The 23,745-nt window shown below is 46.3% G+C and overlaps 1 protein-coding gene across 4 annotated transcripts in view; it reads right to left on the bottom strand.

Moving 5' to 3' along the window:
* Nucleotides 1-23,745, bottom strand: part of TRPC5 (transient receptor potential cation channel subfamily C member 5) — a 96,901-nt gene that overhangs the window by 53,311 nt on the left and 19,845 nt on the right. For all 4 annotated transcript variants that reach the window (XM_084535061.1, XM_084535060.1, XM_084535062.1 and 1 more), the window contains 2 exons: nt 15,692-16,090; nt 708-1,229 (listed from right to left, as the gene is read on the bottom strand). In XM_084535061.1, coding sequence (XP_084391187.1) covers nt 708-1,229; nt 15,692-16,069 — 900 coding nt within the window. In that variant the 5' untranslated portion in view covers nt 16,070-16,090. The remainder of the gene's footprint in view (nt 1-707; nt 1,230-15,691; nt 16,091-23,745) is intronic.

The raw sequence follows: 23,745 nt of genomic DNA, 5'->3' as shown, positions 1-23,745 counted from the left end.
GGGAATTGCTTCTGAGTTCCTACAACATGGATGAATGAAGAAGGAAGAACCAAGCTGAGGTGCCTGAGGTGTGAAGTACCTGAACGACCAGGATCCACCTCCCAGCATCACACAAGCATTTTTGCTTAAGAAAATTGCTGGTAATGGGAAAACCCAGGATGCTGAGCATGCCCTTGTTCTCTTCTGCTCTCTTGTGCTGCTGTAGTTTCTGTGGCTTTTATGAGTTAGTGCTGAATGGGTGCCAGGGAGGGTCTTGTGGCTGGAGGAAACTAGGAGGATTTTATATTTCCTGCAGTCAAGAACTCCATGAGCCAGATAATACCCTCTAGCCTTTGTTTCACGTAGAAAGGCAGTTAGTGGGAAAAGCTTTCAGAGCTAACAAACCTGGAAATCTCCGAAGGCTGTTCTTTGTAAGGGGCTGGGTTACAATGAAATGGGATTCAAATATCTTTGAAACAGAAAATGTCGGTTTCACAGAACCCACAACCCGCCGCAGCAGTCCTGGCTCTGTAGCCCTCGATTGTCAGCAGCCTCACGCCGTCCCTGCAGCATGCTGAACCTCCTGGGCTGTCACAAACCCATGTGCACGTGGTTCTCCACTCAATCCAACTCAGCTCTCCTGAACAAACCCATGGAAACCAGAGAAAGGTGTCATTTTATCCACCACCCACACCCTTCTCACACTTTTCCATTCGGATGACTCTTACCTCTTTCTGGTGATACTTTATTGCTACCTTTAGCTTTGCCAAATCATGACATTTTTGGGGGTCCAGCTCTTCGCTCTGATCATCTCTGTGATTGAGAATGATCTCCAGTTCTCGGGAACTCCGCGCTTGGTCCAAAAGGTCCTTAGCAAAACGCTTGCACTGCTGGGAAAGCTCTTCATATTCAGCCTTGAACTCATTTTCCACTTTGCTGAGCTCCTTCAGCTCCCAGCCCAGTCGGAAAGCCGTCAGGATCGGGTCCTCGCTCGATAAGGCAATCAGCGAAGGGCTGGCTAAGGCTTTGTAGATGTTCAGCCTTGACCTGGAGTGCCTCAGGCTGTCCACCTCCGAACTGGAGACACACTCCACGCAGTTGCATCTGATCTGGTGTGGGCGTGGAATCGTTACCCGTCTTTGGACAAGCAGTTTGATGATTTCGTAGTTGTTGGTGTGAGCCGCCAGCATTATTGGGGTGATATCTGGAGTGAATTCTGAAAACTGGGTGTCCATCATCAAGGTTGGAACCTGTAGGAAGGGATAAAGCACAGTCATATTTCATGGGGGACAGCAGAAAGCAGAGGTTTCTCCTTCAGGCTTTCAAAGTGACCTCATAATAAAACAAAGTAATAACACCCTGTGTCCCTTCAATCCTGTTGTGTCCATGTCTATGGACATCCTTCTGTTCTGGCAAAACCATTTTCATGCCCCTGCCTCCAGAGCAGGATCGGTTTGGTGGAAAATCAGTTACGATCCCATTTGAACGCTCTACACATGAACTTGTTCTGAAATGGCTACTGGGTCACATACCGAAAAGTGGACTTTTGTAAGAAAAAGGAAGACAAAAGGCATTGGCAATTACACAGAAAGAAAGCAAAAAAGTGTACACTGAATAGATTTCCATAATTCTCGTTATTTCCATTACATATGTGCGTTAGCACGGACCTACTCGTAGAAGGCCCTGTAGAAACCGAACCCAACACGGTTGAGCTAAACTCTTCCTCACCTTTTCCCTACTGTTTTCATTTGAAATTACTTTTCAGTGGAAGGATACATTACATAACTGCCCTCGGAATAGATTTGTTTTTATTTTAATGGATTTGAAAAAATTTAAATGTAAAATTAATGAGCCATAGTCCACTACAAATAAGACACTCCAGGGTGTGCATTATTCAGCTACTGTTGCACTTCTCAAAAGATGAGCTTAATGCACACCCTGTTGTGTCTTATTACTATATGCAGAGTGCAAAATTAGCCCGGAATGCTCTTACATCCCAAGCACGCAGTGTGCTGCCATTCGCGGCGCAGGCAGCTCCCTTTGTTGTGCGTTAATCATTACTCAGGCACGCTGTACGGCGTGTGCCCACCGCTCCTGCCCCGGCAGCTGGCGTCCTGCTGCTCGGGGGGCGACTGCTGCTTTTGGTGAACAGTAGGCCTGCTTCCCCTCGCAAATGTCAAAGGCGTTTCAGAGCAACGCCTGTCAAAGAGTTCTGCTGGCAGGAAACATTACTCAGGCTGCAGAGAAGCAAAAGTAACGCGACGATGAATGAGTACGAGGCAAGCAGCTGGGTGCAGGACTGGCGGTGAGACGGCGAAGCTCGAAGCACCGAGCCCATTTCCCTAGGAGCCACGTGCCCCCATAGCACCAAGGGGATGAAGACTCCTGGGCTGATAAACCCCTCTGCAACCCGGCTGTGAAATCTGGGAAATGAGGAGTGAAATCGCCAGCAGCCCGCTGCCACGCAGGTGCACAGAGCCTCTGTGCAGGGCTGGTCCCTGCAGGGCCAGGAGGGAGCCCATAAATACACCTGCTGGGGAAAAGCAGAGGCTGCCAGAGAGGATTTGCTGAGGGTCACGCAGGGCTTGGTGTCTCTGTGCAAGGCTGGATGAAGGTATTTTAAGATCCGTGGTAACAAACAGCTGAGAGCAGCTCCCTTTGTAAGGTCTTTGACTTTCTTTCTTTTCCTTTGCTTAGCTGGGTTAGGTAGTTTTGTTAAATGTCAAGAGAAAGGTGCAGGTTCCTCTCTTCTTTCTCCCTTAGAAGCATTTTTTTAAGCCCTGGTGCTTATAAAACTCTATTTATCTTTCCTCCCCACCTTTTTTAGGCAGTTGCTGGCTGCTGGATTCAGAGCCCCTGCCTCCAAGGATGAATGACTCCCCCTGTCCCTCACTGTCAAGTTTAACATCATTTTCCTACATGGAAGTCACTGTGCCCAGAGCTGTAGAAAGGATTTTCAGCTTTGCCCAGAGGTTTCCTTGCTGCTCACAACAGGGAACAGGCCTGTGCAGACAAGGTTATGTTACAGCTGGGGCTGGAGCTGGTATTGCCTGCTGCTGGCCTGCTCCTGACGCTTTCTACCTCTGGACCTCGGGCTCACAAAATAATTGCCTCAAGGCCTGGGATTAGACAGGGGGTATGTCAAGTGATTTCTCACCCCTTATTCTGGTTCCTATCCCAAGCCCTCCCCCCAGGAGCTCTGCTTTGTTCGGAGATGAGGCAGCCGCTCTGCGGAAGATGTGTTTTCCTGGGCAGCTTACAGCACTTTAATTAAAAGGACACGCAGGGCAATGGCAGTGCAGAGAAGCAGGGGCTCTCTGGGGTCTGGAAGCAGATCGCTCTAATGCCTCGAGTCACAGGAACTGGAGCTTATTGCTGATTCGAGCTGAGCAGCAAAACAAATCAGCAGAGCACAAATAGGAGCAGCGCAGAGGATGGCTGCTGTGCCTCTTCCCTGTGCCCAGCAGATCCAGAGAGTAGGCACGGGCTCAAAATGACACGACTTGCGGTGGTTATTGTTTTGTTCCTGTCTTGCACGGTGCTTTGACAAGTTGCCTCTTACCGATCCAGCTGTCTTCTCTTAAAGATGGGGCTGTGCAAAGCCTTTGCTCTTAGGGCTGCGTGCTGCCTGTTAGCAGCGGAGGAGCAGCAGATACTACAACCGTGCCTTGTGCCGCTGCTGTTCCTACCACACAGCTCTGACAGGTTGAGTTCATGTTTAGATCAGCTTTTTCTCTGTCTTGGGTTAACTTGCAGTGATGGAAGCAGAAGAGGAATAAATTATTTTACTCCAAGGTCCCTGCTAAGCTCTCCCAAGGTTATTCTCATTAAGTGACCTGAATAACAAATTCTTTTCCATTAACCTCATCACCTGACACAAGCTGTTAAGCTGAGTCCTTCACAACCTTGTTGCCAGCACTTGCACAGGAGCGTGTGCCTTGTCTGCATTTTATCTTGGTAATGGTCGCTTAAGATATTGATGCCACCACTCACAGCCAGTGATCGAATGCTTGGTACCATCTTTCTTGAATTAAGCCTCGTAAATGGAGGCCGTTCACCGCTGTAGCACCGCTTCTCTGAATGACGCTGCAGTGAGTGAAAAAATCACCTTTATTTAAGGTGGAGGGGTGTGTAAAACCAGCTTAGCTCCTTGGAGAAGAAAGTAGAGGATTAGCTGGCATAAAAGCACCCTTTCGTATAGCTGAGCTCTCCTCTGAGCAGGAAAACAGAAGTTTTCTAGTAAACAGCATGCTGCCAGAAACAGCCTGTGGACAGGAAGAACAGGAATCTCTGCTCATGTTAGTAACTAGTGTGGTATAAAAGGAGCAGAAGTATAAAGGGAAGGGGGGGGAAAAATAGCACTGAAGACCTGATGGCTGAGTTATGGGTCTTCTGGGGACTTGGGTTTGGAGGTGACCCAGTCTGAGCGTTCCCTGAGCATGCAGTCTGGGTTGGTGGTAGACAGCAATTCAGCTCAAGTCTCCAAGACTGCTGGGTGATGTGAACCAAAGCATGGTAAATGGGGAGAATGAGGAGGAGAAGAGAAGTAAATACCCAGGTTTAAACACTGAAAGGCTTCCAAGCAAGCTACAACGTTTATACGACATCTGCCATCCATCTCTGCAAATAAAGACAACTAGGTGAAAAGGCTCTTCTGCAGGAGAGAAATTGCTGTTCAGGTTCAAAATCTTATCTTTGAAGGAGCCCGGCTCTGTCTGCTATTTGGGGATGGTTTTCTGTTCGGCTTAATACTTTGTGCCCCTCTGTATTGACAGTCCTCCTGATAATGGTCTGGTAACGCTACCAGACAGTCACTCGTCACGGTCAGGGCTCCTCGGTGTTCCTCGTGCTCACAGCTGCCACCTCCCCAGAGAAAACCTTGGTGCTCCAGGCCTGAAGAGAACAGAGTGTATTCAGAAAGCAAAGCCCAAGCATGAAACCCCTTCCTCCCAGCTTGTTTTGTTCCTCTAGCAGTAAGCTGCTCAGGCCAGAGGCTGTTTAAATATACATCATGTTCTGAGATGCACTGGAAATGTTCATTAGGAACACCCCCAGCTTTGCTTGAAAATAGCTAATAACACTTTCACTTGTTCCAGATGGAATTGCCACATTTTCAGGCCATCTCCATTCCCTAAACTAGCACTTCACCTGGACCAGCATAATAAACTGCACGTATAACCATGACAAACTGTAAATATACTGCCATTATTTTCAGCTAGTATAACCTCTTGATTGAGCTATATATTGAAGATTTTCTAATTGCCAAAGCAATGTTCTATTAAAAACCGACTCAGGCAATTTCATGGAAGACTTTAAATGCAATGCTAGCAGAAATGGAAGCTTGGTTAATTTACTGAGCAAGGATTTCCTATTTCTAGGTTGTTTTTCTATGTTCAGCTCTATGGGGGAAGTGCGTGTGCCATCCAAAAGTGTTGTAACAGGCACAGCCAATTTTTGTCATACAAAAAAGATCTTGCACCCTGTCAATTCTGTGTCAGGCTCCGTGGTCTTTAGCAGGGACTGATTTTGTTCAGGATCACAGTCGTGTGGTGCTTGGAGATGCAGCTCCACAAAGAGAGGAGGAGAGACAGAGGCAGGGTAGCCAGACTGTGGGTCAGCCGTGTTACCAGCAAAAGGATCTTGAAAAAAATGCATGGTGTGGCTGGCGTGCCCATCTGAATCCCGCTCCTTGCCTAAATCCATCAACAACTGATTTCACTGGTAGGACCCCACGGGCACTTCTTTCATTGTATGGGACTCCAGGGAAAATCTTACATGCTCCTACAGATGTAAGCTTTCATTTTAGGTGATGCAGCGGTGCTGATTTCAATAACTGAATGTCTTAATCGGGCATGCCTTGGGAGACATCTCATATTTCGGAGAGTGATGGCAGCGTCTATATTAAAAAGGAGGTTATTTTTTAACTAAAGAGCAATTCATTGAATGAAATGTCATTTAGTTAGTGAAAAATAACAAACGTCACCAACTGATAACAAAGTAATGTGCTTTAAGGGCTTTTGTATTGGTTGTGAACAAGTTCTTAACGCTGGCACAAAGCGTGCTGGGTTGTAGACACAATTTTGGACAAGCTCTGTTGTTACTGGAGTCTTCTGGTAATTCCCAAAAAAGTACATCCAAGTGAAGAAAAGGCTCCTCCTGGAGCAGGTTACAAAGCCTGCTCAGTGACTGGCATGTCTGGGAAGCCAAGTCAAGGCTCTGCCCCTCAGAGTGACAGAGCAAAATCGAGAATTTACCTAGGTGCCTTTTGGGCACCTTGTAGCAAGCCACACACTGATCCAAGGTTACTCGATGATGCATATTAACATTGAAATATGTATCATTGTATAAAAAATCACTAGAAATAATGCATTATTATTGAAATAATGCAAAAAATAAATTAATTTGATTCTTATGTAACTGAACTTTCTGCAACCAGTAAACAAAGTACATTAATCCAGACATATTTGCTCTAGATACTTCAAGTTTTAATTTGGTTTCTCATCCACGTGCTACAAAATGGAGGTAGAAGCAAGGGGTTGGCTATCAAAGCTAAACCCCCGTGTTTGGCTGTGGCAGAGCTGCACCCGAGCTCGCTGTGTTCAGCCACGTGTTCAGGAAATGCAACACAGAGATTGTCAAAAGATGGCCCTGCTTGGGGCTCATGCTGCGTAATTTCTCCTTTCATTTGCAGATTAAAAAAAGAGGAAGGCAGAGAGAAGCCTTCAGAAGGAAAGGATTTTGCAAATATGCATTTAAATGGCCTATGGCAATTCATCCCAGGCAGAGCACTCTCTCCTCTGAGCCGCTCTCCCCTCCTGATGGGGTGGAGGAAATGAGATAAGGCGGCTGATGACTAAATGAAGAGCGCACGGTGTGGGCTTGATTCTCCAGACCACAGGGATGCTGCTGAAGAGCTGGACAGTTTGTGCTTGAACCTCTTGTATTTAAGTGCAGTCTTGAGGTCTGCTTGGCCCCGAATTCCTGTGTCTTGCTTCAGCTAAGAACCAAATCCAGTCTTGGCTCGTGTCTGAAGGACTTGATCTTGCTTAGAGGAGGCCGACCAGTGTTGTGCCACGGGCAATTGCACCCTCTTCTGGCTGTCACCTCCTCATCAGTGTAGGAATGGCTGAGAAGTTAATTGTAATCCCAATTTACATATTATGTCACATTATCTCTGAGACGACCAACTATCAAACGAATCTTGGCTTTCTACTATGATGCTCAGGTAGCCTGGGGCTAGCTGAACGGAGACACCTATCCAATTACAACCAACAGGGACAGAAGTTCTGGAGTATCACAAATCCAGACCTTAATGAAGCTGCTGGAGAAAACATGGCATAGCAGAAATCAGAACCTGGCTCACGGACTGCTATGGCTCCATTAAAACCTTCTCAAAATGCAGAAGTTCCCAGTTCCTTGCCAGATCTGTTTCCTGAGATCCTCTGATACGAACTCAGACAGAAGCCTAATATGGCTGACGTGGGTAAATTGAGTTCTTGCCCGAAGTTCAGACAGGCAGACTAGACAGTATGCCCGAAGCTGGTTTTTCCCCATTTGAAAACATAAAACTGTTTATTCATTTTTCACTTTTCTTCATCACCATTGAAAGGGTTACTCTGTGACAAGAGCTACTGTTTGGGGTTAAAAAAAGAAAAAAAAAAAAGAACCTGATGATTTTTAATTTTGATTTTACATTTGGAAGTTTGTTTTGATAAAGAGTTACTTAATCCAGTCCTGCTAATTTCTTGACTACATTAAAGCCCTTGGAATGTCCCTGCCCCTTCCATTATTTTATTTTATTTTATGGATAAGTTCTTGCCTGACTTCAAACATGCTGAAATAAAGACGGTCCACGGCAAGCTGGAAATTTGCAGCCTGTGCCTTCAAAGTCATCTTTGCTTTATTATGGCTATTTTTCAAATATTTTCCAGGGTTTACTCTGGGAGGGAAGAGTTGTCCAGCTTTTAAATTTTATCTGATCTCTGTGTTTTCTATTCTGACTTAGTGGTAACAAGGACAAGATGTACTAAAACAGTCCAATAATCACATTGTCTATAACCTTCCATGTCATCATCTTTGTACACAAATGTCCCTATTTCCCATAATTTATTACTGTGTGCAGAGAGAGATGTTTCATTGGGTTTAGGCGAGGTAATACATTGCTAACACAGCTTGGGGAAAGGGACAGCTTTTTGCTTGGGGCAAGGGGCTATGTTCCTTTTTGATCATAAAAAATAATTCAATTTTTTTTTTTTTTTTAAATAATAAAAAAATCAGCTTTCATCACAAGACAACATCACAAAGCGCAGGGAGCAAGTGCACCTGGTGCCAGCCCAGCGCTGCCTGACGTTGCACAAAACACATCTCCATGCTCCCAGGGCCGGTGGCTGTGTTTCCTCCCATTCTGCCTATCAGGTTCTGCTTTTTGGCGTTGTTTTTCTGCTAACTAAGACTGTATGGAGTCTGAAAAGCCCCCAGAGTTTGTGCTACTGAAGAAATGGCAACCCAGAGAGGTGGCACGGTGTCGCACAAGAATAACCTCTGTGCTTGTATCTTTCTCTATTACCACTGGGGCACTGAGTTCCTTTATTTCTAACCCTAAGCAGTTGAAAACACGCAGCGAATATGCCCCTCACACTGCCAAGACTGGCTCTAGCTCATGCTCGGTCTGCTTGAAAAGTATTTAAGAGGAGCACGTGAGTCCTCCCTCTTCCCCAAACTAAGCACCAGCAAAGCAGGGCTGATCAGGGAGCAGGCTCGTGTGCTCAGCTGATGCCTCTTTGGTTTTCCCCACTCCTGGAGCCACCAGAAGGCTCTGCCCATCGCACTCTGATCGCTGCCCCATCACGGGGATCAATGAGCCATGAAGGTGCTATTCTAATTTGCAAGTGCACACAGCTATATTCAACAGCCTGATCAGAGCTACGGGGCTCCTCCGAAATCCCAGAGCCTCGTTTCAGGGCAGCCTGTAATGTAAGTTCAATTTCCCCCTATAAACAAGGTTCCCTTTGACCATGTGCCGCAGCTATTTCAGCAGGCAGACTTGCCAGCATCTTCCCATTTGGACAGCCATGCCAAGTGCCCTTTCTGGGTGTCAGAAATCACAAACCAGAGGCAAAAATCTTGTTATCTGATGTTGTGGGGCTGATCTAAGGGAGCAGCTAATGCTGTAATCGGGGCTCATGAGTGAACGAGGCCCATTCGTGGATGCCGGGTAGGTGAGCAAATACGTTTTATCGAATTTAACACTTTAATGGGCAGATCTATAGAGAGACCAAAAGCTTACTTGCGTAGGAACACGAAGAGGACTTTTTTCCTACAACTGGTTTGCTACAGGCAGTCCACGCAGCTGAGACCCGTACCACTGCTGGCCCCAAACGCGCCCTGCTGGGTGTGCAGGATGCTCCCAGCTGCTCAGACCGCCAGCAGCCACTCCATCACGCTGCACTGCAGCTTTCCTGAGCTGTGGTGTGGTTCTCACCCTGATCCACCAGCCCTCCTAGGAAGTAACAGCCTTGCTGCTGGCCCTGGAGAAGGAGCCAGGGACTCATTTGCCACCACCAGGGGCTGGAAGCCGGCGCTGCAGCCTGTGAGCCTCAGCCCCGCCGCTGCTCATTAGCTCCGTGATAAGTTGCCGAGCTCCTGGTTTTGCCTCGCACCTTCTCGTGGATTTAAGATCATCTGGGGAGGAAGGCGGTGGGGCGGGAGGGAAGTCTCCCAGTTAGATGTAATCATTAACTGAAGTGATCTTTGATTTCGCTGTTTAATTAGATGGAATTCATTCTGAAGGCAGCCGCCAATGTCAAAGGCACGTTAACTATAGCTGTGAATTATTACTGCATCAATAAAAATAATGAAAAGCCTGGGTGCTGGCAGAGCCATTAGACTTTGGAGCGGTAACAGCTAGTTTGCTGTTTTCAGACACAATCTTTCTTCCTTATTGTGCCTTTCAAATATTTTCATACTGAGAACCCGTGGCTGGTTTTTCTCTACTGCTTCAGCTCTGGCTCCGAGTGCACCCAACCAGGTCCAGCCTCCCCTTTTCACTTCAGACCTCTTGTATCAACACGGGAACAGCTGGTCTGAGTCACACCGAAGGGCACGGTATCCGTACTGAGTCACACCAAGCAGCCTGCTAGCCTCTCTGCTCCCGAGTTCTTGCTGTGCAGCACTGTACGACCGGGTCAGACCGACAGACTTCCATTACACGGGTGCCCAGGTTTCAGTAACCCAACGTCTCAGCCCTCCGTAATTAGCTGAACTGCTTTTTAAACTGCTGTAAGAACACAAACACTGCTTGCAAACTATGGCTAGCACTGCAGAAGGGCACTCTGGGCTTTGATCCCTTTGATCCTTCATGCCTGTGTAATACCTCATAGCCGTTGGCATCCACCTCGTCCATGATGTCCCAGAAGCAGTGTGAGCACCCAAAATATGTTACCACTGCAGAAGGAAGCACCTTTGTCCAGCCTGTATCTGAAGGCTCTCCCTTCATCCATCCTCAGCTCATGGGTTTGGAGTTGGTGCTACAGGGCTCAGCAGTTTCAGCTGGGAAGTCCACAGGTCTCTCCTTTGCCTTTAACCTTACTAAATATCAAGGAAACAAACCTTTTACTGAAGGAGATGGGGTAACGTTTCTCCCAGCTACAAAACTGGACTGTGCATAGAGGAAGAAGAACCCTAAGTGAGTAAGAAAAATCAGTTAAATCACGCTGCATCAAGGAAGTTACTGGATTTGGGCAAGAATAACATGGTTTAATGCACCACATAATTTCTGGTTCACAAAAGATTGTTTCTTGGCTGCTGATCTATGATATTTACACCAATGACAACGGATTTTTCACTCATCAGTTCATTTAAAAGAGGATTTTTGAGGTCAAATGTTAAGTTTGCAAATACTATCAAGTGTAGCAACCTTCCGCCAGCAGGTATCTGAGGATTAGGAGCTAAGACTTAAAAGCTTGCCTTTTATTCTCCATCGCTTCCTCTCCGCAACCATATTCTTCCAGGGCTTTATTTCTTGTTCAGATTCTTCTTTTGGAAGACATATGGGTAGGTATCTGTTGAGATCTCATTGACTCATAAGGCCTTTAGACCGTCGAAACAAATTGAATCACGGTCATAAATACTGAGATCCCTTTTCTTTTTATTCTCATTATTGAGGAATTGCATTTGTAGTCCCATCTGTGAACCAGATTAATTCGGAGCCATCTGCCATGAACAAATTGCTAATTTTGGCAGATACCAGAGAGATGCTAGTATCATCCTTATGTAAACATTTGATGTCAGCTCTGATTGTTGTGAAGAAAACAGCTACCCGTAAAGGTGCTCACGGTTATACCATCAACGTGTAGTAATTCAGCTGGCTGCCTGCAGCTTCTTCAAGAATGCAAGTGGCTCGGCAGCCAGCACAACCTGCGCCTGTTGCACTGCAAACATCCACCGTAACAAGGCAAAAAACAATGCGAGATGCGTGCAAGCCGCGAGCTGTGATGCACGCTTAACAGAGAGCTGCAGCCGCCTGGCAGAATCCACACGAGAGGCTATTAAAAAATGCCTCCATGTTCCTCAGACCTCGTCTGAAGTCACAGGGAAGATTTGTACTGATTTCGGCAGGATTCAAAATTGATGGAAGTACAACCATTACTAAAGATAAAGTGAAAATGCTTCGGATAAGTGGGAAAATGTGGATTTTCTGATTTATACTTCCTCTTGTTTGTCAGTGCAGGTTAGCGGCAGACTCCAGCCTGGCTGAAAACATAATGCACTGTAGTGATGTCTGGATGGCAAAAACACATTGCTAAAATGACTTCTGGGGGAAAGCAAAAACAGCAACAACAAAAAAAAAAACACCAAACAAAACACACACCAGAAACCACCTAAATCTCCAGATCAAACAGGTGTGGAGGCAGAAGACTTTACTGGGCAGGAGAAATTGTTCAATAGGATTCAAAAGCATTCTCTTGCTCCTGTGGTAGTGCTGAACTCAAACTCGAAAGTCACTTTGAGTTCCTGTTAACCCCAATGACGCACGTCAGCATGTCTGCGTGGTCTTCCCGAGGTAGCAGAAGAAAGATGCTTGCACTCTGACAGCTCTCTCACTGGAGCCCAAATCTCCAGAGGTGTCAGCATCTTCCACAACAGCAGTAACTTCCTTACGTTAGCTGCAGAGCTACCGTAGCAGCAATAGTTCTGGCTGTAGCTGATGAAGTCTCCCCAGTTTCATCGAGAGACTCTCAGCACAGTCCTAAGTTGTCAGGACCAGAAATGCGAACTTCTTAAAATAGCCCACGAACCATGCTTGGAGGGAAACCTAAAAGGAAATAGATCTCTTTGAACGCATCACCCTTCAGCACACTCATTTATCGTGCGCTCTGCAGTGGCCTTTAGAGAGGGCTGGTTTGTGCTCCTGGCTCCCGTAGGCTCCGCATGCACACGGAGTCATCTCTCCCCCCCGAGACACCCCATCTGCACGGCCGCAGTGCGGGAGCTTTGTGTTGTTATAGTTACTGGCTATGACTTACCCCTGCCACTGGCACTGTGTTCTCAGTAAATGGCACTTAAACAGGAGCCTAGCGAAGGTTTGCCGAACAATGACTGCCCACAGTCACTTAATAACAGGCCAGGAGCAGCTCTGCCGCCTGCTCTTTTCAGCCATTTCCACCTGGCCCTTCCATCCTGGGTGAGACCCTGGATCTCTTACATGAGGCACACAACACACGTCACTTCTTATATTTGATTTTTTTTTTGTTTGTTTTCTGCTCCCTGGAAAGGTCAGCACACGGGGAAGAGCTCTGCTCTCAAGGAACGGGTAGGCAGCACACAGCACCCTTCACAGGCTCTGTGGCTTGGGAGCAAAACCGCTCTGCAGGGCACGTCTGAACGGGAAGGTGGTGCCTTCCACCCCGTGCCCTTCCTCATTTGGGTGCCTCTTTTGCTGTCTAGATACAGTTGCTGCAACCCCACAAAAGGCTGGAATCGTGCAACCTGTGATGGTTTTGGTTGGGGCAGCAGTACGGGGATAAGGGGATACAAATGAGCAGACTCCATGCCTGTAAAATGGCTTGTGCTGAGTGCGATGCTGCTGAGCGATGCTTTTGAGATGCAGAGAACAATTACCTGAACTGACACAAACAGGAACAGCTCCTCATGCTCGGCAAGGCTTGGGTACAGCATCAAGCAACCTCCTCTCAGAGGCAGAGGGCAGGAGATGGGAACTAAAGGGTTTTCACAGACCCCAGACTCCGTTGGGTGAAGGTGGTGCGCGAAGCATTTAAGAGAGCAATCACAAGATGCTTTGCCTCCACTTCTGCCTCGAGTGCAGTGAAGATGAACAGACAGCCCCAAAGTGGAAACAGGCTGCTATGCCTGAGTCAAGGAGCTGCCTTCCCACACGTTTGTTCAGGGAAACTGGACCTTGTGTACAATTCGGGAACAGATAAAGCTAAACCTGACACACCAAAGCAATGTAAGCTTACAGATTTCTCATCGAGACAGAAACCATTCTGTGAGGTGTGAACTTGGGTAACTACACAACCAAAACAGCAGATTTTCGGTAGGTTTCTTGAACATATAAGTAATTAATTAGGACAAAGCAAGGGCTTTTTGTGAATTAATTAAGTGTTGGATTCCCAAAGGACTTTCTGAGAAAGGGTCCAGCAAAGATAATTACTGAACTTGCACCGATACCGCTCTTGAATCAGACTCAGGAAGTCGTGTTCAAGAAGCCCTCCTATGTTAGCTTTGTGCTTTGACAAGCTGACCTGTGTGTCCCGACTTTGCATAGCTAAGCAGGTCTTCCCATTTACCGTGATACCACTGCACATGAAACAAATGTTAATTACCGTCGCCGCAAGAGCAATCAGTGAAACCACAGAAGGGGAAGGCCAGTCCTGCAGCCCTCTGCTGGCAAACACCTCCTGCAGTTCACAGAAGAGCCTGAACCACAAACCAGGGAAGTTATCAGGGAAGTTATCCCCAATTTCTGCAGAGGATCTTGCATCAAGCCAGCACTAGATTAAAACATACTGATGAAATCTGGTCTTGTAACAACCTTGTAAATAAAGCTGAAACTGGCACCGCATCTTTTCTCCCACACACATTCCCCTGCAAGTTGTAAACTTTGCAGCAGATATAAGCCTAGCTACAGAATGATGGCTGCACACCAGCAAAGAAAAATGAAACAGGCCTAGCATGAAATGTATCACTGCCTAGAGATGTTGGAGCTGAGTTTCAGCTGTAATAAATCCTTATTTCATGGACCTCTGTCCAGTTAAGCCATCGGGGCTTTGAATTTGAGTGGCCAAGCTTCGGTAATCAAGAGATCTTACAGAAATATACATGAACCCCATCACTTGCTTTTCAAGATATTTTCGAAGAAATACATCATTAATCTGCAATAATTATTAGCAGTTCCTCATGCTACTTAAAACTTTCAGTAATGTGATCTATCCCTTTCTTCTATTCTATTTTCTGTTATGTTGGGCATAGGATGGTCCAACTTGCTTGGAAAAAAATGGCTCATTCTCCATTTATGGCTCTTGTTTTGCTACTTATGTTTTGACACATTAAAACTATGAATAACATCCCAACTTTCAGGTCCGATAGCAGAGATTTTCCATCTCCCTAGCACTTAAACCGCACATTAGAACAGCATTGCTGTGGTATGCGGTATTGCTGTTTCTGAGCAGAAAGCTGAGCATTCTTGATTGTTGACCTGGAGTGTTTCCTTATTGTTTGCTTTGACTACGTAAAATTACTATTTAAAAACTATGTCCTAAGGCCCTACCTATTGGAAAAGTTTTCTTTTCTGGTTGACTGATATTAAACTTTTTCTTCTTTCACACACAAAGGGCTGTACAAGCAGATTTCAAAAGAAAACCTGAGAAATAAGGATCATCAGGTTTGCAAGTTCCTTTCTAAGCACAGATCTTGTGAAAATTGGCAGTGGTCAGTAATGCATACCAACTGTCCCAGTTACCAGCACTATCACTTGCAGATGAAAAAAAAAGCCAGGGACAGTGTGATATGTGACACTTGAAATGACAGGATCCAGATTTGGTGCTTTTTCACGAAGAGCCTTATGTAAGTGATGGCTTTGCAGCTAAGGATCCTTCCCACAGGTCATAGCTGTTCATCGCTCAGATATATAGCACCTCAGTTCATGCTGCAATGTTGTGTACTGCCTCAGCGGTTCTGAACTAGGGCTCTCCAGAGATGGAGACCAAGACGTCTCTACTATGGCTAAGTACTGAAAGCTAGCAGACTGCTTCCTTGCTTACGGTAATTTATAAGCTCGGGTGTTTTCAGGATTTACTTACGAAAAGCAATTCCACTTATTAATATCAGCACAACAGCATGGCAATAGCTCATATTATATATTGGAATATAACTTCAGACTGCCCCAAATTTCTTTACAAAGTGCGTGTCTATAAATCAACCTATAAATCAGTACGTCCACAAACCCTGTATGACTGAAAAGAACACCGAGTGAAACTGAGAACGCTGAGTTAAGTCAGGCTGAGCGTGTCTGCTTAGCCTGGGAAGTTATCATCCAAGCCGAGCTGCCCACGTCCACTCTGGGCATTTAGAGCAAGGGCTCTGCATTAAGGACTCCGGCTTCTGACTCTCGAACAGCCCCTTCTCTGTGGAGCACCACTTTCCTCACACAGGATTTTATTAAGGTAACAGCTGAACAGGAACACTTACTAACCTGCTTCTCACCACTTGGCTTCCTGTAATTCAGCAGCAGCTCCACAGCTCCCACCACCTCTTTCCGTATCGCGTAGAGCAGAGCATCTCCCACGTACACGCTGTGGCTCAGGAGTAACTCCATGATCTCCAGATTTTCGTTCTCTATGGCTATTAAAAGGGCACTGCGACCGAGAGGATCCATACAGTTAATGTTGATGTTGTAGTAGATCTCCGCCTCTTGTAAGGCATGTTTCACGCTGGCATAGTCCCCCTTCTCCACGGCGCTGAGGTAGGCCTTCTCCTCCACCGAGAGCTCTGCCTCTGCTCGCACAATCTGCAGCGGGATCCGATCTCTGTACGGTGAATAGTTTACCTTTTTGTAGTATAGCTGGGCCATTGTTCATAGTGACCAGGCAACCTGTCGGGGAAAAATAAGCAGATGTGAAAAAATGGACAAGCAACCCCTATCTGTTCCTCCTGGGGACAGATTTCCAAATATCCCTTGCAGTAAAAGCTTCTGATTCCTTTTTTAAATCTTTCCTTCTCAGTACAACCTCAACACTCCTTGACCAACCCCACATTAAATGACTACCTGAAAAAATTAAGGATACAATTAAGGATACACCACTGCTCAGAAGATGTATACATGACAGGCACTCAGAACACTTCTAAATCCAATTTAAACACTGCTTTCCTTTGTCTGGAAAGAAGCATGATCCTGTTGTTTCTGGATAATCTGTCACGTACAGTGAGGTGGATTTCTCACCTTGCTTTTTTTTTCCCCTGCTCAATGTCTTTTTTCTTCCCTCCTTTTTCACCATTGAGCCAGGTCCTCAGCATCTGAACTTCCAGTGATCAGAGGTTTTACACCTTCCTATTTACAGTTAAAAATCTCTTTGAATTACTTTTGCTGCTTCCTCTCCATTTCCATCTCTTAAAATAGGTTTTTATTTTTCTCTAATGTTTACTCTTTGACTAGGTCACAGTTTTATTTTTAAAGCTTCCAAGTTTTTAACATAATTTCTCACTCTCCTCGTTTATAAATAGGACCCAGACAGGCTGATGAAGAGAGCCACCACCCTTGCTCTCCAGAGGCAGTGATGTTGTTTAGAACCTAGGAAAATGAGAAGTAAAGCCTGCCCTGGAACAAGTGTAGCAAACTGGAGGAATTACAGCTCGTTCACACGGCTCAAAGAGCCTAGCAGGTGACTGAACTCATAGGAAATATGGGCTGGAAAGGTTTTCATGCTAGAGCAAAAAGGGAGCCATGGTTATCTACCTCTGCTTGGCATCAACAAACCACACCAAATCAGGCCCAGGGGATGCCAGCAACAATAGCTAATTGGATGGCTTTTTCCATCTCCTTGCCCAAAACTCAATGGCTTATGCAGAAAATTAGCCGGAGCTTTGTTCCATTTCAGTCCCCTATCCAGGGGAACGAGGAGTTTTGATAAAGAGGCATGGAGAGGCAGGATCTCGTGGTTCAGGTGCTGAACCAGGAACGAGATGCTCCGGGTTCTGCTTCCAGCACCCCCTGCACCGTGCCATAAGGCAGCCGTGCTCAGCGCGGCCCATTTGCATTTTGCCTTCAGCTCCAGCGTAGTGGGCCCGGTGCGGAGAGTGGGAGGATCTGAGCTCCAGCCCAGCTGACACTGCAAAACAGTGGGTGGCTGGAGCACACAGCAAAGTTACATCTGCGAAGTTCCTGGGGAGCCAGAGATCTGTAACAACGGCTTTGGCATACCAAAAATGTGCGCGCTCGGTGTCCTGGTTTCCTGCAAGCAGGAGCAAAGTTTGTGTTGGTTGCGGTTCACGAATTACAGCTCCGTGCTGTAACCTGAAGGCACACACAAAGGCATCGGAGGCAAAAGGACCCATGATCTGCATACAAACAATCATGCATGTATTGGACAATTTTTCCTATTTTTCGACTTCCAAACCAGCAGCTTATGGGGGTCTTTGTTTAATGCATTGACTGGGGGGTTGTGCTCTGCGAGAATGTGATTTCATCAGGGAAATCAGTGTTCTAGGAGGACTGCCAGCACAGAAAGCCACTTCCCTGCTTGGTCACAGCAATCTTTGACAACCTGGCTTCCAGGGAACAGGGACAAGTGGGACAGCAGCCACGGCGTGGAGGTCTCCAGCTGTTGGTTCCCAAGGAACCCGAGGGGTTCTGATACCAAGTGCAGCTGCTGAAGTGGAGCTGGGTATTTTGCACTGCTCTTGAGTTTAATTGAATGTTTTGTAGATGGTGAGTAACATTTGCAGTGAGTTATAACAAATGTCACCTTCTGAGACATCGTGCCAGAACTGGATCCCTTTCCTTTCCCACCGCTTTGTAGAAAGAGGAAGAAAAAACCCTTCAGATATCTCAACTCCTCAGTGAGATCCCATCTCCCAGTACAACCTCAGTCCAACAGAGCATTTCTTTAATACTTCAGGCACACAAGAAGCGGCAATAAAGCCAAACAGGAAAGGCTCTGATGAATGATTTGTCCTGAATTCTTCTCATGCAATCATCTGTATAGCCCAACTAACACAGGCTGTCGACCACGTTTGGAAATGATATCACACGAGTGTCAAAACTCATATTTCTGCCTGGATTCTATGGACAACTTCAGCAAAATGTTTAGCTGCTGAGCAGCCACCCGGGTGAGATCCAGCAAAATTACAGGCTCACCTTCCAAGCTTGATGGCTTTCTCTTCCAAAACCAGAGAAAAGAGCATCAGCCAAACACGTGCATGTGCTCTGACATGGAACAAACGACTCCAAGGATTGCTGCTCTCTAGCAGCCACTTCCCCATGCCCTGGGTCTCCTGGAAGCAGCATCACTTGGGGAAAGAAACAGCCAGCACCAGTACATCCTGCACTGCTTGTTTGTTCCAGAGCGGTACTGTCACCTGCTTACTGGTTGAGAAATGAGAGAAATATTGATGAAGTCCAGATAAGAAAAGGGGGTTGCAATTCTGAGGTGCCTAGAGAAAAGAAACGAGGACATGCTGGTAAGGTAGCAAAAATAGAAACATAGTCACATTAAAATTTTGGAATCCATGCAAGAAAGCCTGAAAGCACACATTTTCCATGACTTCTCTTTACAGAGAGGCATTTTCTGCTACCTGAGTTAATATTTGGGGCAAGGAAAGTTTTTTTTTTCTAGTTTACACCTGACTACAGATGCAGCAGAGAATATCCAAAGCCTGGCTATTGCGATGGTGCTATCTGCAGCATGAACAGGTGCAGAAACCAAGAACACCACAAAGCAAGCTACACAAGATAAGCAGATGTCTTATCACTCAGTTTAGACTATCACCTCTCTGCAGTTGGGTCTCTCTTCCCCCTGAACTATTAGCCCAAACCTTGAAGCCGTTTCAGTCTGACACCGCTTGTATGTTGCCTGGCAGAGAACTGAGAGTTGCAGCCACTTGAAAAGCTGCCACACCTGGCAAAACACCTCGTCTGCTTTGGAGAAGGAAGGTTTCCAGCCGTATTTGTCTAATAACACAAAATGGGTTTCCTGTCCCTGCAAAAATTGCTCTGCATTGTCAAAGACTCGGGTCAGACGCAGCTATACCCTATGTCAGCGGGGACACGTTTCTGTCTTGGAAGAGAGAAATGGCACCAGAGAAACTGCACCGGGGCTTGAGGGATCGCCTGCCACCTGCTTTTGGACTGCACCCTCAGAGTGGTCACGTTATGAGCACAAGGGAACGGTTTTACTGCAGTCAAGGGCTGAAAACAGTGGCTTTTACTGAAAACTAAAAGCAGCTTCGCATATCACCATCTATACAAAACCTTCGGTCAACCCTGCGCTGTCCTCCACGTCCCCACGGGCCTCCTGCCCCAGATCACAACTTGACACTGACCGATCAATTTAATTCATCAAATGGATGTGCCGTGCCCAGGTGAACCAGAGATCGCATCGGCACCACGGAAGGCAGGGGAAAGAACAAAAATTGCTTTTCCTCTCTGATATGTCTTGTAAGAGAGCACATCATGAAAACTGCACACGGTTCAGAGTGATGTGTGGCAGCACAGGGAAGAGCAGCCTGAGCCCTGTGTGAGAGGCAGGGGGAAAGGAAAGCCAGGGAGCAGCACCCAACAGTAGCCATTAGTTAGAGACGTGCTTAATGAGGACAGACAGGCAAAGGTCTCTCAGCAGCATTGCCTTTTGCCACTGAAAATTTCATGAGGTTTCAGTACGATTTATTTTTTTTTTTAGGACCTGTCAGGAGCCCTCCTTTCTTCCCCACTTGACACAAAGCACAGCCACGTGCCTCCTGGTCTCACAGCGATGGGGATGACCTGTATGGAAGGGGAGGAGAAGAGCTGAAATGGTGGGAGCCAGCGCCCCACCAACTAACAGCAGCGCAGCCATGAAATGGGTCCTTCCTGGCTTTTATTTGCTTTGATCATTTGACTTTTCACGATGCTGGTTAAAGACGTGGAAAAGTGCCGCCGCTCCCGACTGCCGAGCCTCCCAGCAGCGATTTGTCGGGGCGCTGAATTGAGGTGCAGGAGCTCGTCGCTCCCAGCTGACAGGAGCAAATCAACCACTGGATCATGGGCGCGGGGTCGATAGAAGAGAGCCACCTTTCCCACTTGACGGGGCTCAGCGTGAGCAGCCAGCTCGCATCACACATTAGAGCAGACAACAAAACAGCCCATCTGCCAAGTCGCAAATAGCGCGGTCGGTTGTTCCCTCCCACTGGAGATTCGCTCTGACACATGTTGGCAAACCCGTGTGTGTGGCTTTAAATGTCACTACAGCTTCTCTCTCAGATTTGCAGGAGGGTTTCTGTGCGCTGGAGAGCCTGCCTCTATGCTCTAGCTGCATGAGCCCAATAAAAGGGCTGATCTCTTGCAACACATCTCACCTCGCTGCTCCTCTCCATCCTTCTCTCCGAGGCTATTTCTTCTTTTTACTATTTCCAGGAGAGTGTTTTCCTCATTTTGCATTTCTCATCTGGACCTTCAGCTCTGGAAATCACGGACCATAGCTGCTAAAATGGCCTGACTCTTCCATCATGCTCAGGGGACTATGCACTCAGTAATATTGATCTTTTTTAAAAAAGGTTATAAACCTGAGTTATGAAATAGTCCAGAAGGGCCACTTAGGTAAATAATATTACATTTAGTTAATGGACCAATTGAATTTGTGATTGAATCCTTCTTTTAAGTGCTCTAGATCTTATTTACTAACAATGCCTGACTGAGCTTATACCTCCTACAGTCTGAGGAAATAAAACTTACTTTGTAACATTCTGCAATTCCTTTTCTCCTGCAAAAGATACCCTCTTCTCCCAGAAAATAGCTTTTTCCATGGAGCTCAGTGGGGACCACACTGCAGGTCTAAATCTCACTGCCTCTCATGACATCTCTGTATCACACCACCACCTCTCCGGTCAGAAGCAAGGAATTTTTCCTGATGCTGCTAAATGCAAAAAGAGCCACTGCTGAACACATCAATGTACAACCTCAGAAGATTTCGAAAATTATAAAAATGCAATGACCTTCTGGTGAATACAGTGGTGTAAGTTTCCTTCAGCAAAAGCTCTATGAGCTCAGAAAGTTTATATTCAGCTCATAAGTTACATAAGATATATCATTCTCCTGGAATAAGTGCTTTCCAAATCTTGCAGCATTGCAGTACAACATGAAAATGAGAAACTGACAGCTAATAAAATTCAAGATGAGTAATCTAGTTTCACTGCCCAAGCTGAGTGAAAGGGAGAGCACTAATAGAGTGAGTGATAAAAATGCAAGGCTGCAGTTGTTCATGATTCACATAGGTGGCTGTGTCCTTAGAAGATGAGTAGAAAAATCCTTCGTAGAACATCTTTCGCTCATCATCACTTAAGGCGTAGTTAAGAATAAATTCAGTCACTGGGGTACTGCATGTAACCTTCTAATCTGAGAAGCGTTTGTAGAAGAGAACCTCAAATTTCAGATTATAGATTTACAGAAGCCAAAAGAAAATTCTTTGCCAGTAACTCAAAATGTCGTAATTTGACTCAAGTCCCAGCTGCGATTCTGATCTTCCTGGGGAGGGTGACAATTATCAGATATATATGTTTGATTTGGAAAGGCCAACTCCTTGGTATAATTCTCTTCCGCTGCATAATCAATCAATGAGTCACAACCAACCGCATATGGGTATGTGTAGATACGTGTATATATATATGTGTATGCACAAAAATACCAGCACAAAAGATACCGTGCACGTAGTACGCCTGGAGATACCGCTGGGCTCATGAAAGCACCTGCTCTTCTTTAAGCAGTCAGTGGTCTTAACTAAAACTTAGAAATCAAACTCAATTCTCAATCTTCTGGCAATAGGGTGCTAAATCCGGTCAGTCCATGACATCTACACAGCTACCTCCTGCTGGAGGATGGGAATCTTGGCATGGCTGAATCCTCTCCTGGATGAAAAGCTCTCCCTGCTGTACGCAGCCTTTCTGAGAGCCAGCACAACCCTTCAAGGCAAACTAGCCCAGAAAGTAAGGAGCATTGCTAACTCTTCCATGTGCAAAGCACTTGGTTTGACTTTGCCTTCTCAAGCAGAGGAGCACAGCTCTATGTATGTATTTCAAAGGAAAACAACAACCCAAGGCACCCTACCACACGTGCTTAAGCCCTAAATCCTAATCCCAGCATGTAACAGGGCGGAGAAGGAAGATTTAATTTTTGAGACAAGGAAGAGTGCCATTGCTTTACATGTCTGCAGAAGTACATATGGAAAATGTGTAGGAAAAGACTTTTGCATTTGTTCTAACTGCTCTGGCTGGAAACAAAACTGACAGGTTTGCCAGCGTGATAGCCCTTTTTCACATCCGAATTCACCTGACTGCAGAGAAGTTCATGATAAACCCGCACATTTGGAAAGCCAAAGGTTCTGATTCTCCTTGCCTTTCTCTTCAAAACAATTACACATTTTGCTGTTCTTGCTAGGCTCCTCTGCTGAACCTACTGCTTCAGTACTTCATAATGCTGGAGACAAGAACACAAAGCTTTTTTCTGGGGTGCTGCAGCAGGCCACCACTGATTCACCGCTAGCGATGATCACCTGCAGCAACCCAGAAGAGCTGCTCTTCTCCCCCTGGCCCCAAAGGTTCCCTGTTCTCCACGCTGCCTGCTGAGCTGGATGTTCTCTTCAGCAGAACCCTATTTCAAAGCAGCACCGCTCAGAGACTTAAGTTTTGTACCTCGGTGACTTAAAAAAAGCTTGTATTTCCTCAACAGGAAGCTTCTTAAATGTGTATTTCCGTGTACTTTAACTGCATTTTAAACTACATGGAGTAACAACGATTCAGAACATACACACTCCCTACGTTTTGTGGGCAGGCTGCTTAATTCATCCAAATGAGTAACGCTCTGAGTTTTAACAGTGCCTGAGAAAAACACTTCTCTCTGCTTTGCCATGGAGGAAAATGCTTTGCACTTGCCTGGCTCAGCTCGGCGTATTTCTGTTCCTACTCCTCTGTTTGCACATGACTCTGAAGGCCTCTCACACAAGCAGGAGATACTGGTGTCATTCAAGGGTGAAAGTCTCCAGAGAAATGCTATTGGGAAGCCCCCAGCTGGCATTACAGCTTCCAGTAGCTATATTAGTGCCCACATTCATGCCTGTCTCAGTCTAGTTGCACCCAATTGTTGCAGCATTTCACATCAACCTGGACAAGCCCTAGGTATGTTCGCTTGACCGGGATCCATCACAGCATGGGAGCAAGCCACTTCCAGTGGTCTCAGGATGATAATAAACAGGACATCTCCTCCTTGCCCGGCTGGTCAGCACATAGCCTAAGTAGCTATGTAGAACAAGGAGCAGCAGTCATCCCCAGGCTCAGGGGATGCCACAATCCCACCCACCTCCTGCTCCACCAGCAAGATCTTTGCAGGGTCTTGGTAGCCCAGACTTGGTTACATCCATCCTGAAAGCAAGACACAGCTTCCAGCGCAGTGTAATGGAAAGGATGTCAGAAAAACCCTTGTGTGAAGCCCAGCTGCAAAGCTCCTATCTGTGAGGCAGGGGAAGTGGGAGAGTGCTGACCCATCCCTGCAGTATTTCAGTGTTT

The sequence above is a fragment of the Aythya ferina genome (assembly GCF_964211825.1).
Source record: "Aythya ferina genome assembly, chromosome: 13".
NCBI classification, from domain to species: Eukaryota; Metazoa; Chordata; class Aves; order Anseriformes; family Anatidae; genus Aythya; species Aythya ferina.
This window is presented reverse-complemented; position numbering and strand designations above follow the sequence as displayed.